The 14784-nt window shown below is 44.7% G+C and overlaps 1 protein-coding gene across 20 annotated transcripts in view; it reads left to right on the forward strand.

Annotated features, from left to right (window-relative positions):
- Positions 1-14784, forward strand: part of CRYL1 (crystallin lambda 1) — a 172930-nt gene that overhangs the window by 58764 nt on the left and 99382 nt on the right. For all 20 annotated transcript variants that reach the window (XR_012426712.1, XM_065532941.2, XM_074021665.1 and 17 more), the window contains one exon: positions 3944-4070. Coding sequence is in view for 19 of the 20 variants with exons in the window: in XM_065532941.2 (XP_065389013.1) it covers positions 3944-4070 (127 nt within the window). In the remaining variant the exon portion in view is untranslated. The remainder of the gene's footprint in view (positions 1-3943; positions 4071-14784) is intronic.

The following is a 14784-nucleotide window of genomic DNA, read 5'->3' on the forward strand; positions in this document are numbered from 1 at the left end:
GCTAGAGTTCTCTAAGGGCTACATCATTGGCAAAAAAAATAACTTGGATCCCCTAAGTGGAGGGTCACCGGTGGGGGCATTGACTCCGAGTGGAGGGGAGGAAGAGTTTCTTTGAGAATTTGTAACCATAGAGCGATCCTCAAAGTTTCAGAGCTCAAATTCATACTACCTGTGTCATCTGAAAAACCCCCAAGCCAAGAATTCAGGTTGGTTCCTTGGTTGGTAGCGCCCCCAAGTGCCTGGCAGGAGCAAATTGCGTATCATCCCCAGAACAACATACCTGCAAACACAGTTAGATGTCCAGATTTTTGGCGCAACTTTGGATGAGCCAGAACCTCATATGGCAAAACAGACGTTGCAGATGTAATTGAATTAAGAATGGCAAGATGGGGAGATTGTCCTGGAATAGCTGGCTTGGCCTGATGTAATCGCATGGGTCCTTAGAGGGATAAAGGGAGGAAGGAGACATGATGACAGAAACAGGTGGGGCAGGGGTGGCTGGCTGTGGAGGGGGAAAGGGTCATAGCCACGGATGCAGGCAGCCTCTAGAAGCTGGGGCAGGCCAGGAACACATTCTCCCTGAAACCTCCGGAAGGAGTGCGTTCCCTGCAGACACTTTGATGTTAGTCTACTTGGGATTTCTGACCTTCAGAACTGTAAGATAATATATTTGTATTGTTTAAGCCACTGTTTGTGATAATTTGTTACAGTCGCAATAAGATACTAATGCTACTGCTTTATTGAGATAAATTTACATGTCACACAGCTGACTCATTTGACGCGTCCAGTTCAGTGGTTTTGTAGTATGTTTACAGAGTTGTGTCACTCAACATTTTCAAAGATGGATCAAAACGTACTACACAGTGGATGACAAATGAGCTTTGGATCGCGTGGTGCTCTTTGTTCCTGAATAATGCCGCTTAAGAGGCACAGTCTGCGTTCAGGGAAGCGTGCTGAGTGCTGTTGACGCAGAATCGCAGGACCCTGTAGGACCCGTGAGCGTCTGCATTTCCATTTTACCTTAATAGAGGAACCTTTCCTCATGACCCTTTTTGTTATATTTCCCTCCATGATGTTTCAAATATGTATTTGCTGGCACTTACCTTGGACCAGTTATTTTTTGATTTTAGGTATCTACCTTAGAAATCTTAAATTTCTAATCTGTTGCTAAGACACCTCACAGTACCCTATGCAACTAATAAACTTCCAGATGAACTGGCCAAGACACATATTTTGTTTTGTATATTTTTCACTAACTAACTTATTTTTTGTTTTTCACTTGTTTGTTTTTTGAGACAGGGTCTCACTCTGTCCCCACGTTGGAGTACCGTGGCACAATCATGGCTCACTACAGCCCCCACCTCCTGGGCTCAAGTGATTCTCCCACCTCAGCCTCCCGAGTGGCTGAGACTACAGGTGTGCACCATCATGCCCAGCTAGTTTTTGTATTTTTTGTAGAGATGAGGTTTCACCATGTTGCCCAGGGTGGTCTCAAACCCGTCCTCAAGTGACCCGCCTGCCTTGGCCTCCCAAAGTGCTGGAATTACAGGCGTGAGCCACTGTGGCTGGCCTCACTAACTTTATAAGCCTCTAATTCAAGGAATTTGTTCTATATGGAATTTTAAAAATGCGGGCTCACTGGGGATGGTGGTCCAGGATATTTGGTACTTAACACTGAGTTGTTTTGTGGATGATAAGATCTGAGCAGGGATCAGTATGTTTGTCCTTATAATTCTCCAAAACAAGATAGCTGTTTTGTGGCCCTATTTTAAGATAGGTAGATTTTTTTTTAAGCTGATATATTATGAATCTTCCAAATTACTTATATGAGAAAAACTTCTCAAAGATTCTCTCCTTCCTTTAAAAAAAAACTTAGGGCCAGGTGCTGTGACTCATGCCTATAATCCCAGCACTTTGGGAGGCCAAGGCAGGAGGATCACTTGAGCCCAGGAGTTAGAGATCAGCCTGGGCAACATGGCAAAACCCCGTCTCTACCAAAAAATATAAAAAATGAGTCAGGCGCGGTGGTGTGCCTGTGTAGTATCCGCTACTTGGGAGGCTGAAGTGGGAGGATCACTTGATCCCGGGAGGTCAAGGCTATGGCGAGTCATGATTGTGCCACTGCACTCCAGCCTGGGTGATAGAGCAGGATCCTGTCTCAAAAACCAAACCAAACCAAACAAAAAATCTAAACAACAACAACAATGACAACAACAAAACAAAACCCAAAAGCAAAAATATATTAAGAATTGTAAGATGCGGCCGGGCGCGGTGGCTCAAGCCTGTAATTCCAGCACTTTGGGAGGCCGAGACGGGCGGATCACGAGGTCAGGAGATCGAGACCATCCTGGCTGACACGGTGAAACCCCATCTCTACTTTAAAAATACAAAAAACTAGCCGGGCGAGGTGGCGGCGCCTGTAGTCCCAGCTACTCGGGAGGCTGAGGCAGGAGAATGGCGTGAACCCGGGAGGCGGAGCTTGCAGTGAGCTGAGATCCGGCCACTGCACTCCAGCCTGGGCGGCAGAGCGAGACTCCGTCTCAAAAAAAAAAAAAAAAAAAAAAAAAAAAGAATTGTAAGATGCTAACAGCAGAGCAGTAAACCCAGCACAGGCCCTTCTGAGCATGGTGGCCCGGGAGACCACACAGATCACACGCCACAAAGCCCACTCTGCTGTAAGGTACCTTCTTCCAATCCTTCCATCCCAGGGGACTGACCCAAGGGAGAGGATTAAGAACCACTGGTTTCCAGCATGCCCCCGACCCTGCCCCCCACCCTGCCCCCTGCCATGAGGATTGTTTCATTTTAAAATAAGTAATTAAGATTTTAAATTGTGGTAAAGTGTATAGAATAAAATTTACCTTAATGTTTTGAGTGTATTATGCATATTTACATGATTGTGCTACCATCACCATCATTCATCTCCAGAATGTTTTCATCTTCTCAAATTGAAACTCTGTGCCCATTAAACCTTAACTCCCCATTCCTCAACCCCCAGCCCCTGGCAGCTACCAACATTCTAGTTCTGTCTCTGTTATTAGTTTTTTGAGACAGAGTCTCACTCTGTTGCTCAGGCTGGAGTGCAGTGGTGCGACCATAGCTCACTGCAACCTCTGCCTCCCGGGTTCAAGCGATTCTTCTGCCTCAGCCTCCAGAGTAGCTGGGATTACAGGTGCATGGCACCACGCCCAGCTATTTTTTTGTATTTTTAGTAGAGACGGGGTTTCACCATGTTGGCCAGGCTGGTCTTGAACTGCTGACCTCAAATGATCCATCCACCTCGGCCTCCCAAAGTGCTGGGATTACAGGAGTGAGCCACCTGGCCTGGTCTGCTTCTATTATTTTGACTGCTCTAGATACCTCTTCTAGGTGGAATCACACAGTATTTTTCCTTTGTGACTGGCTTATTTCACTCAGCATAATGTCCTCAACGTTCATCCATTTTGTAGCATGTGACAGAATTTCCTTCCTCTTTACTGCTGAATAATATTCTGTTGTGTGTATGTGCCACATTTTGTTTATCTGCTCATCTATTGATGGATGCTTATGTTGCTTCTAGCTCTTGGCTATTGTGAATAATGCTGCTGTGCACATGGGTGTACAAAAACCTCTTACAGACCCTGCTTTGCATTATTTTCGGTTTAGACCCAGAAGTGGAGTTGCTGGATCACACTGTGATTGTGTTTTTGGGACCTGCCATATCTGTTTTCCGTAGCGGTTGCAGTATTTCACAGTCTCACCAGCAGTGCACAATGGTTCCAGTTTCTCCACATCCTTGCCAACAATTGCTAGTTTCTATTTTTGGTGGCCCCTAATGGGTGTGAGGTGGTATCTCGCTGTGGTTCTGCTTTGCATTTCCCTGATGATTCCTGATGTTGAGATTTATTTGTTTTTAAATGCGGTATTGAATACTCAACAGTGATCCTTCTCTCTGCCTTTCCAGAAAGGAGATGAAGTTGCTGGAGCAGGCAGGTGCTCTGAAAGGCTCCCTGAGTGCCGAAGAGCAACTGTCCCTCATCAGTGGCTGCCCCAATATCCAAGAAGCAGTAGAGGGCGCCATGCACATTCAGGTGAGTGAAGGGCACTGGGGCCTGAGACGTTGTCTCCCAGCCTCTCCGGAGGATACAGGGCAGTGGCAGGTGTGGGCATTTTGCATCTTCAAGGGCAGGATTTTATTTTATGTGATAGGAAATGTGGTCCTCAAAACGCCCTCTATACTGGGTTCTCATCAGACTAGTGTGACAATGTTCTGTTTTAGGAGACCAGTGCCTTGTCCACGAGGCCACTGGGGATTCTGGTGACAATGTTGTATTTTAGAGGCATTAACAGTTTTAGCAAAAATAGGTTTTCTGGGCTGCTAATACTATTTTGTCATCTTATCAAATGAGAGATTATATTATTATTCTCATATATAATTGAGCAAAAAAGCTTAAATCATCAAAAAGAAAACTTTTCAGTTGCATGTAGCCTTTCCAACAACTTTACTTTAAAAAAGAGAAATCCTCGTGAGGGTTGTTTGCACAGTGGGATGAGCCTGGGGAGGTGAGTGGTCCCTCCAGGTGGAGCTGGGAGCAGCCCCTGTGGCTTGGCCCTCTTTCCAGGCATCCCGCTCCTGGAGCTCCTGTGCCGACGCACAGGCCCCGCCCTGTTGAAGAATCCCGAGGCATACCCTTGTCTTTTCAAAGGCTGCACTTACTGCTAGAAGGTTTATGCAAATTTACCTAAAACTAAAAGAGTCCTTATTCCCAGTATCTTTCCTTGATATTTTGTGTTCTGAGATCTGCAATTTTACGTTGTTGCTCTGTTGATATTCTAGCTGAGAATTTGGAAGCAAACCAAAGAGGCTGTGTGTGTTCTCTGGTCGGTTGCTGCTCTCAGATTTGGGTCAAATACAGAAGATGGAGGTTTTAGGTCTCTCTGACTCTAACATTTCTTTAAATTGTTAAATTTCTCAGTTTGCTAAAAATTCGTTAAACAAATGGGTGTGGCAACAGAACACAAGGAGACGATTGTTTTTCAACTTCTTATCTCTTTCTAATATATTATCCTCTATCTCCTGATATGGTGGAGTTTGTATGAAGTTGAAGGGCCTTTAAAGAGACATGAGGTCTCCTAATGAGTTCCCAGTGACACCCGTTTCTGTTCTTACTCAGTTGCGGGTGCTGCAAGAGGAGTTGCTTCTGAAGAGTACAGACGCTCTCCAGGCCTGGTCTTGGCAGAGAAGTTTCTTTCACATGAATTTAGTTTTATTTTTTATATTTTTGAGACAGAGTCACTCAGTTGACTCAGGCTGGAGTGCAGTGGTGTGATCTCGGCTCATTGCAGCCTCCACCTCCTGGATTCAAGCGATTCTCATGTCTCAGCCTGCGGAGTAGCTGGGGTTACGTGTGCACCACCACACCCAGCTAATTTTTGCATTTTTAGTAGAGAGAGGGTTTCACCATGTTAGCCAGGCTGGTCTCAAACTCCTGATCTTGGCCTCTCGAAGTGCTGGGATTACAGGCGTGAGCCACTGTGACCTGCAAGAGTTTAGGGGTTTTTTTGTTTTTGTTTTTTGTGTTTTTTTTTGAGATAGAGTCTCGCTCTGTCACCCAGGCTGGAGTTCAGTGGTGTGATCTTGGCTCACTGCAACCTCCGCCTCCTAAGTTCAAGCGATTCTTGAGCCTCAGCCTCCCAAGGCATGAGCCACTGCGCCTAGCCATGAGTTTAGTTTTTAAGGAAAGCATTTAGTTATATAATGTGATTGAAATACGAATAAGTGATCTATTATTATAATATTTCTACTTTCACATTTCACAGAATGCTTTTGTTCAAACTCTGGGCTGATATCTCCAACTTCAGCACGTTTGTCTTCATTACAGTCACTTTTTGAGTCTCTCTAGACAGAGTTCCCAGACCACGTTACCTTTGCCTCCTGGAGATGTTTGCTATGCAGGGCTTTTTGAACCCATCTAGAATGCTGGCACTGCACATTTTATTCCCAGCCTCAAAGACTAATTCTCAAACATTTAGGTGTTTTTTCCTCTTGTAACTTGTGATTCCATCGCACGGCAACTTGCTGTGGTGTTGTTTTTTCTTTTTTTGTTTTTTGTTTTTTTTTTTTTGAGACGGAGTCTCGCTCTGCCGCCCAGGCTGGAGTGCAGTGGCCGGATCTCAGCTCACTGCAAGCTCCGCCCCCCGGGTTCCCGCCATTCTCCTGCCTCAGCCTCCCGAGTAGTTGGGACTACAGGCGCCCGCCACCGCGCCCGGCTAGTTTTTTGTATTTTTTAGTAGAGACGGGGTTTCACCGTGTCAGCCAGGATGGTCTCGATCTCCTGACCTCGTGATCCGCCCGTCTCGGCCTCCCAAAGTGCTGGGATTACAGGCTTGAGTTTTTTTTTTTTGAGACGGAGTCTCACTGTGTAGCCCAAGCTGGAGTGCAGTGGCCGGATCTCAGCTCACTGCAAGCTCCGCCTCCCGGGTTCACGCCATTCTCCGGCCTCAGCCTCCCGAGTAGCTGGGACTACAGGCGCCCGCCACCTCGCCCGGCTAGTTTTTTGTATTTCTTAGTAGAGACGGGGTTTCACCGTGTTAGCCAGGATGGTCTCGATCTCCTGACCTCGTGATCCGCCCGTCTCGGCCTCCCAAAGTACTGGGATTACAGGCTTGAGCCACCGCGCCCGGCCAGTTTTTTCTTTTAAAGAATCTTTCTATAGCTAATTTATAAATTTCCTGGCAGTGACAATTGTAAAGTCATTCCCTAGGAATAATTCATCTATCCATGTTAAATTTCTTTGTCTCCCCATCCCATTTTTTTTGATAGTTTATCATATGATTTCTATAAACATCAAAAACTACCCTAATTGAATTAGTTCTGGTTAATGTGTCTCCCTCAAATAGTATATTGTTTTTTACAAAGTGGTGAATCCTCCGTAATATGAGAACATTATCATAGACCTGGACAATAAGGCAAGTTTTTCTGCTAAAGAGTAATCTGGGGGGAATATGTGAACTTAGAAGGCATGTGAAGTGCTTACATGGTACTTGGCACACAGAAAATGCTCAGGAAATGGTAATTATTTTATAATGTGGCCATTTATAACAATTTTGGTAATAAAGAATGGCATGGGGCAGCATATGATGTTCTGTACATGGTTGGCACTGGTGAAAACGGCCCTTTGACTATGGCCTATCTTTATTTTATAGATTAAATGAGTGTATTTACAAAGCATGACATGTTGCGCCACATCTATTACGTAGAACACAGAGCCAGGCCGCATGAGGAGAGGAAACTAGAGAAGGATGATGTAAACTAGTAGGTTTAATTCCTATGAGAGTTTATACGCTTCAGAAATGGTTGTACCTCCAGTACCAGAGCGAGGAGTGGGTAGGAATAGTTCTGACCGGGAGTCTTCGGGAAGGTTTAATGCAGGTAGGATTAGAGCTTGTCTGGACTTTTGACAAGTAGATTTTGGGAGTGGGGGTGGGAGGATTGTGTCTCAGGAAGAGATGAACGAGACGAGAGATCCCTTTGAGGATGTTCTTAAGGCCACATGACAGACCCATTGGAAAGGTATGAAAGGCTGGTCCAAGGTGGAAACCAAGTCAGCATGCTCTGAATACCAAGCTGAAGAATTACTTAGGTGAATTGAGTCATATACAGTGCTTAGAGGAGTACATGAAGAGAAGCACCATTTAAGTGTTTCTTTAAAGAAATAAAGATGAAGGCTGGGCGCGGTGGCTCACGCCTGTAATCCCAGTACTCTGGGAGGCTGAGGTGGGCGGATTGCTCGAGCTCGGGAGGTCAAGACCAGCCTGGCCAACATGGTGAGACCTCATCTCTACTGAAAATACAAAAACTTAGCCGGGTGTAGTGGCATGTGCCTGTGGTTCCAGCTACTTGGGAGGCTTCTCAAAAAAAAAAAACAAAAAAACAAAAAACAAAAAAAACAGATTGTGAGACCTGAGGAAAAAATAATTATTAAAAAAATGAACTAAAGGGTTTGGATTTCAATCTATGTCCTGATTAGAATCCTGCAAGGAAGGTATTTAGTAGGAGAATGAAGTGAATCAGAAGGAAAGATGAGTAAGAAAAAAAAATCAACAGTTCATTTTTGCCAGTTGACTGATTTTCTTGGGCATGTTTACACATTTCTTTTCTTTCTTTTTTTTTTTTTCTTTGAGATGGAGTCTCGCTTTGTCACCCTGGCTGGAGTGCAGTGGTGTGATCTCGGCTCACTGCAAGCTTCACCTCCTGGGTTCAAGGGATTCTCATGCCTCAGCCTCCTGTGTAGCTGGGATTACAGGCATGTGCCACCACACACGGCTAATTTTTTGTGTACTTTTTTTTAGTAGAGATGGGGTTTCACCATGTTGGCCTGGCTGCTGTCTGACTCCTGACCTCTCACTAGAGTGATCCACCTGCCTCCGCCTCCCCAAGTCCTGGGATTACAGGCATGAGCCATTGCGCCCAGCCTACACATTTCTTTATATGATGTAGAGCAAATTTAATCCTCTGAATTTTAAAACTAGTGCATAGGCTGGGTGTGGTGGTCCACGCCTGTAATCCCAGCACTTTGGGAGGCCATTGTGGGCAGATTACCTGAGCTTAGTAGTTCAAGACCAGCTTGGGCAACATGGCAAAACCTCATCTCTACTGAAAATACAAAAAATTAGCTAGGCGTGGTGGTGTATGCCTGTAATTCCAGCTACTCGAGAGGCTGAGGCATGAGAATCACTTGAACCCAGGATGTGAAGGTTGCAGTGAGCCGAGATAAAGCCACTGCACTCCAGCCTGGGCGACAGACTGAGATCTTGCCTCAAAAACAACAACAACAAAACTAGTGCATGTTAGTGTCTCAGGTTTACCAAACAAACAAGTAAATGAAACCCCCAAATGCTGCACCACATGTTTGCTAAAGTACATTAGTGTTTCTAACAAAATATAATGTTAAACTTGTATCTTACCTAATTAAACATCTCTGTATTGTAAAGAAAGTTTAGGACAATCTTGTTTAGCTTCATTATTCCAAAAATACTTAAGATTTTTGTGTATTTATGTTTCCACTTCTCCTGTTTATTTTCTCTTTCTCTAATGCATTTGAGATAATACTGTAAATAGAATTTTGTATCATGGTTTTTATTTAAAACTTTAGAACATTTCCTGCTGTATGATTTGCTCAGGGTTATATCAGATAGAAGACATACAATTTTTTATTTTTATTTTTTTTGAGACAGAGTCAGTCTTGCTCTGTTGCCCAGGCTGGAGTGCAGTGGCACTATCTTGGCTCGCTGTAACCTCTGCCTCCTAGGTTCAAGCGATTCTCGTGCCTCAGCATCCCAAGTAGTTGGGATTACAGGCATCTGCCACCACACCCAGCTGATTTTTGTATTTTTAGTAGAAACAGGGTTTCACCATGTTGGCCAGGCTGGTCTTGAACTCCTGACCTCAAATGAGACATATAATTTTTAGACCTAAAATATTGTGATAGTCACCATTTGATGGCAAACCTGAAAGAAGCTTCCATCTGAGAATTCCATTAAAGCTGAGCTTCCCAAAATCCGCAGCCTCCACCGGGCTGCAACCACTCAGCTGCGCCGTGACGCTGCCTCAACTCAGGGTCCACAGACTTCTTGCCAGTGGCACCCCCTTAGCAGCTCTCACAGCTCCTTTTTCTGATTTATACAAGGGAAGGTTCTCAGTGTAGAAAAATCCGTCTAGGCTACTTGGAGACAGTTTTCTTTTTTTTAAAGAATTAATTGCTGTATCTTAATTGTACATATTTGGGATTCGTGTGAGGTTGATTTGTGTGTTCAGTGTGTGTATGGTCAAATCCCGGTGTATTAGGATATCCAGAACCTCACATGTTTATCTTTTATTGTGTTAGGAACATTATACATCTTCTAGCTATTTTGAAATATATAAAATGATTAACTCTAATTTCCCTACTGTACTATTGAATGCTAGAACTTACTCCTTCTAGCTAACTGTATTTTGTACTCATTAACCAGCTTCTCTTCATCCCTCCCTCCCTTCCTGGTAACTTGGCCGCGGGTGTCCACCATTCCACTCTCTACCTCCATGAGACCTACTGCTTTAGCTCCCCTACATGGGTGAGAACGTGGGATCTTCGTCTTTCTGTGCCTGGCTTATTTCGCTTAATATAATGATCTCCAGTGCCATCTATGTTGCTATAGCTTTCTTATAAAATATGTTGCTGTGGTTTTCTTATAAAAAGAAAATTATTACTTTAGGGAATTGTTCAAAAGCAGGAGGCAGAGCTTGAGCATGCGCGCGCGCGTGCACACACACACATACACACACACACACACACACACAGCTTGCCACAATGCTTCAACTAAAAATAATCCCCCTGTTGGATCTGCCCAGCCCCAGGGGGCAAAGCCCAGCAATGGGACTACGTTTTCCCCGTGGATTGTCTTCTACCCAGCCCTAGAGGGTGGGGAGCCTGGGTTACTCTGCTGAAATGTGGGAGCATGCAAGAAAGAAACCTGAATTTCTAGAACTTAGTGCAATTTTGAAATCAAATCTTGCCTGGCAAGAAAACCTACTGTGCTGGAAAAATAAGTGTACTCTGAAAAGCTGGTCTCAAGCCTTGACTTCTAAAGCACATTAAGGCTCATTAGCCACTATATAGAGGCCTTATCTAATCTCTGGAACTTAAAACTGGAGATCACAGTAGCTGGTGGGAGCCATGGGAATGCTTTATAGAGTTATGAAGTTTAAATGGGGTTTCCTTACACAAAGTCAGAACAATAGCTGAAATTGAGAAGTTAAATTGATATTGTCTATGTAGGTGATCAGAATTTGCATCTCAACTATACCTTTAAAATGGAGAGCATGCTAGTCATTTTGAAAAGGACTTTCAGACACTGTCAGTAATTACAGGAAGTCGTGTTCTTTGGAAATTTGTTTTCTTAAAGGATAGAAGCTTGTTAGACTTTCGGTCTTGGTTCACTGAGACTCAGAATATTCCTTCTTTTGGTAGGGGTGGGTGTGGGGGTTCAGGCAGCACTGGGCACATGGGATGGCCAGCCCTGAGAATATTCAGGAATGTGCAGGGAAACTGGAGTTAACACTTTTTCTGTTGTATGTGGTTTTTCTTTTTCCTTTTGAGATGGAGTCTCACTCTGTCGCCCAGGCTGGAGTGCAGTGGCGTGATCTCGACTCACTGTAACCTCTGCCTCCCGGGTTAAAGTGATTCTCCTACCTCAGCCTCCCAAGTAGCTGGGATTATAGGCGCCCACCACCATGCCCGGCTAAGTGCTAAGTTTTGTATTTTTAGTAGAGACGGGGTTTCAGCATGTCGGCCAGGCTGGTCTTGAACTCCTGACCCCAGGTCATCTGCCCGCTTCAGACTCCCAAAGTGCTGGAATTACAGGAGTGAGCCACCATGCACGGCCATACGTATTTTTTTTTTCTTTAAAAATTGTAAAATCGGGTTTACTAAGATATAATTTACATACAAGAAAATTCACTCATTTCAGCGTTCAGTGCTATGTGTCTGATGTGCTATGTGACAGATGCATACAGTCACGTATGAAACCGGAGTCACCGTCGGGGTTCAGAGCACAGAGCTCCTCCTTCCCTTTGCCGCGAACTTCCTCCCACCCTTCCCCAGGCCTTGCCCACCACTGATCTGTTTTTTGTCCCAATAGTTTTGCCTTCTCCAGAATGTTATGTAAAATGGAATCATGCATGATGCAGCCTTTTGAGTTTGGTTTCTTTCGCAGAATAAAACGAACTTGACGTTGTCTGTGTGGTTGTGTTGATTGGTAATTTGTTGCTGAGTGGTATGACATTGCTAAGGTGCGTGGGACCCCGGATGGACTGGGGCAAGCCCACCTCACGCACTCCCGAGGTCACCTGGAAGCACGAGCCTTCGGTTTTCACTTGCAAAGTGTGGAAACATTCTGTCCTAATGTTCTACTAGTTTCCTGCCACAACCCTTACTTTTCCGATGGCTTGTTCTTGCTTTATTCGAATAGTGTGCTTACAGAATGGGCCTGAGGTCTTATTTCTGGGAAGCTGTATTTTTATTTATTTGCTTGGCTTTTTTTTTATAGTATGTGTAGCTTCAAAGATATAATATGAGCAAGTAATGAAAAATGTTATACATTCAAGAGACAGGCAAGTTTTTCTCTTAATCTGTAATTATGTATTTAGGTTCTTCTGTGACCAAATAGGACTTGAGAAAATGCTAAGTCAAAACATAATAAGGACAGTGAAATAAAGTTTTAGAAGAGGAGGGCATCCTCATTGCGTTCAGTCTGTCTGCAGGTGAGGACTAAACATGGCCAGCGTTGTGGGTCCCCGCAGCGTCCACGAACGGCAGGTTATTGGCACGGTCTGCGCCGGCAGGCCCTGCGGTGATGGACGAGGCTGTGACCTGCCTGTGTCTCAGACATTGTGGGACCTGCAGGAGCATTAGGAAAGCACTCACCATGATTTGTTCTCTTCGGCCTCTACCTTGTGGGGTGGAGTATGAAGTTACGTGTGCTGGAGCAGAATGTTAGAAGGCGACAGGCTTCGATCTTTGTCAGGAAGCCTGGCTCAAGGTCAGCGTTAGCCTGAATTTCTACTTTACCTTTGAGTTTGGGAATTTTGGCTTTTCCCTTCACAGCCACCTGCCAATGGAAGATGGTAGTTTTTTCTTTTGAGACGGAGTTTTGTTCTTGTCACCCAGGCTGGATTGTTGGCTCACTGATCTCGGCTCACTGCAACCTTTGCCTCCTGGGTTCAAGTGATTCTCCTGCCTCAGCCTCCCAGGTAGCTGGGATTACAGGTGCCCACTGCTACGTCCGGATAATTTTTGTATTTTTAGTAGAGACGGGGTTTCACCATGTTGGCCAAGCTGGTCTCAAACTCACCTCAGGTGATCTGCCTGCCTTGGCCTCCCAAATTGCTGGGATTACAGACATGAGCCACCGTGCCTGGCCGTGCATTTTTTCAAAGAAGTAAATGTTTCTGCTTCGTAATGTCTCTAAGTCTGGAAGGCTGGGATCTAGCTGTGTTGTGATTTTGACTTCGGTGTTAGGGAGTGGATGGGGAGGTCACCTGGTGTGTTCTTCCAGCAGTGCAGGAAAATGCAGTTCTTGTTAACAGCTTGGTCCGTGACTTCCTGATGAACTGTGCGACGTGGGAGAGCTCAGGGGCAGCCCCAGCATCCCTGTCTCGACGTTGACGTACTTGATGCTCTGTCCCCAGGGCGCGGCCAGCCACAGTTTTCCTTCCAGGATTCTTTAGGACAGAAACCCTCCCTTTAAAAAATATTAATTATACATATTAATAAAGTTTGCATGCTACAAAGAGGAAGATATGCCTAATTCAATTCCACTAATACCCATTTTTTAAATTTTAATGTATTTACCTCCAGCTTTTTTTCTCATGTAATATTTATAATTGTAATGATAGTGTGTCTTTATAGATACAGTTCATATTCTACTTATATTAATCAACATTTCATACTTTCTAGTGGCTGTGTAAGAGTCTGTCAAGTGGATGTATCAACTAAGTCAAATATCACATAGAAAATAATGATCTTATTGCTACTTCCAGTACGGTGCGATTGTAAGTTAAACTTGGTTGATCATCCCTCTGTCTCATTCTTCCAAGCTTTTTGTGACTTTCTTCAGGGCAAGGTCGTTAATAGGGAATTACTAGATATAAGCCCCTTTCCGGCTCTTGGTACCGTTTTGCTGAGTGGCATCAGCACACCTTCAGGAGCCACGTGTTAGCACAGTAGGATTTTAAGCTTGCCAGTGTCGGGTCTATTGATCTTTAAAATGATTATTAAAGTGTTACAGGAAAACATTGTCTCAGTTTGCAACAATCAATGTGGCATCATCCCAACATCCACATTCTTAATTTGGTTCCTAAAATAGTTTTAACCCTCACTTTCCTCTAAACTTAAAACGTAGAATCTCAAATCCCTATTTAAAAGAAAGATGGCCGGGCGCAGTGGCTCACGCCTGTAATCCTTTACAGGTGTAAAGGGAGGCCTTAGAGATTTTGGGAGGCTGAGGCGGGGGGATCATCAGGTCAGGAGGTGGAGACCATCCTGGCCAACATGGTGAAACCCCGTCTCTACTAAAATATGAAAAAAAACAAAACAAAAAACAAAACTAGCTGGCCTTGGTGTAGCGCATGCCTGTAGTCCCAGCTACTCGGGAGGCTGAGGCAGGGGAAGCACTTGAACCTGGGAGGCGGAGGTTGCAGTGAGCCAAGATCGCACCACTGTACTCCAGCCTGGCGATAGAGCGAGATGAGGGCTGTGATCCCAGAGCATTGGGAGGCCACAGCAGGTGGATTGCTTGAGCTCAGGAGTTCGAGACCAGCCTGAGCAACATGGTGAAACCCCACCTCTTCCAAAAATACAGAAAAGTAGCATGGCATTGTGGTGCACGCCTGTGGTCCCAGCTGCTCGGGAGGCTGAGGTGGGAGGATCACTTGAGCCCGGGAGGTGGAGGTTGCAGTAAGCTGAGATCGCACCACTGGACTCCAGCCTGGGTGATAGAGCGAGACCCTGTCTCAACAACGAACAAACAAAAACGAACTGAAGTAAAAGAAAGACTGTCCGGAGCTCTTTTGGAAGGATGACGTGATGTTATAGTCCAGGGGGAAGCTGACTCCATGCTGATGATATGGTCGGTCTAGATGGAAACAAATCGTCTCTTCTGCTTTAAAAGTTGCAGGTTGTTAAATTAATGCCCAGAGTCAAAATAAGCACATATCTAATAGAAACAATTTTATTTTATAAAGTGTGTTAAGTGGAAAATATAGAT

This window comes from Macaca fascicularis, chromosome 17, assembly GCF_037993035.2.
Source record: "Macaca fascicularis isolate 582-1 chromosome 17, T2T-MFA8v1.1".
In the NCBI taxonomy this organism is placed as follows: Eukaryota; Metazoa; Chordata; class Mammalia; order Primates; family Cercopithecidae; genus Macaca; species Macaca fascicularis.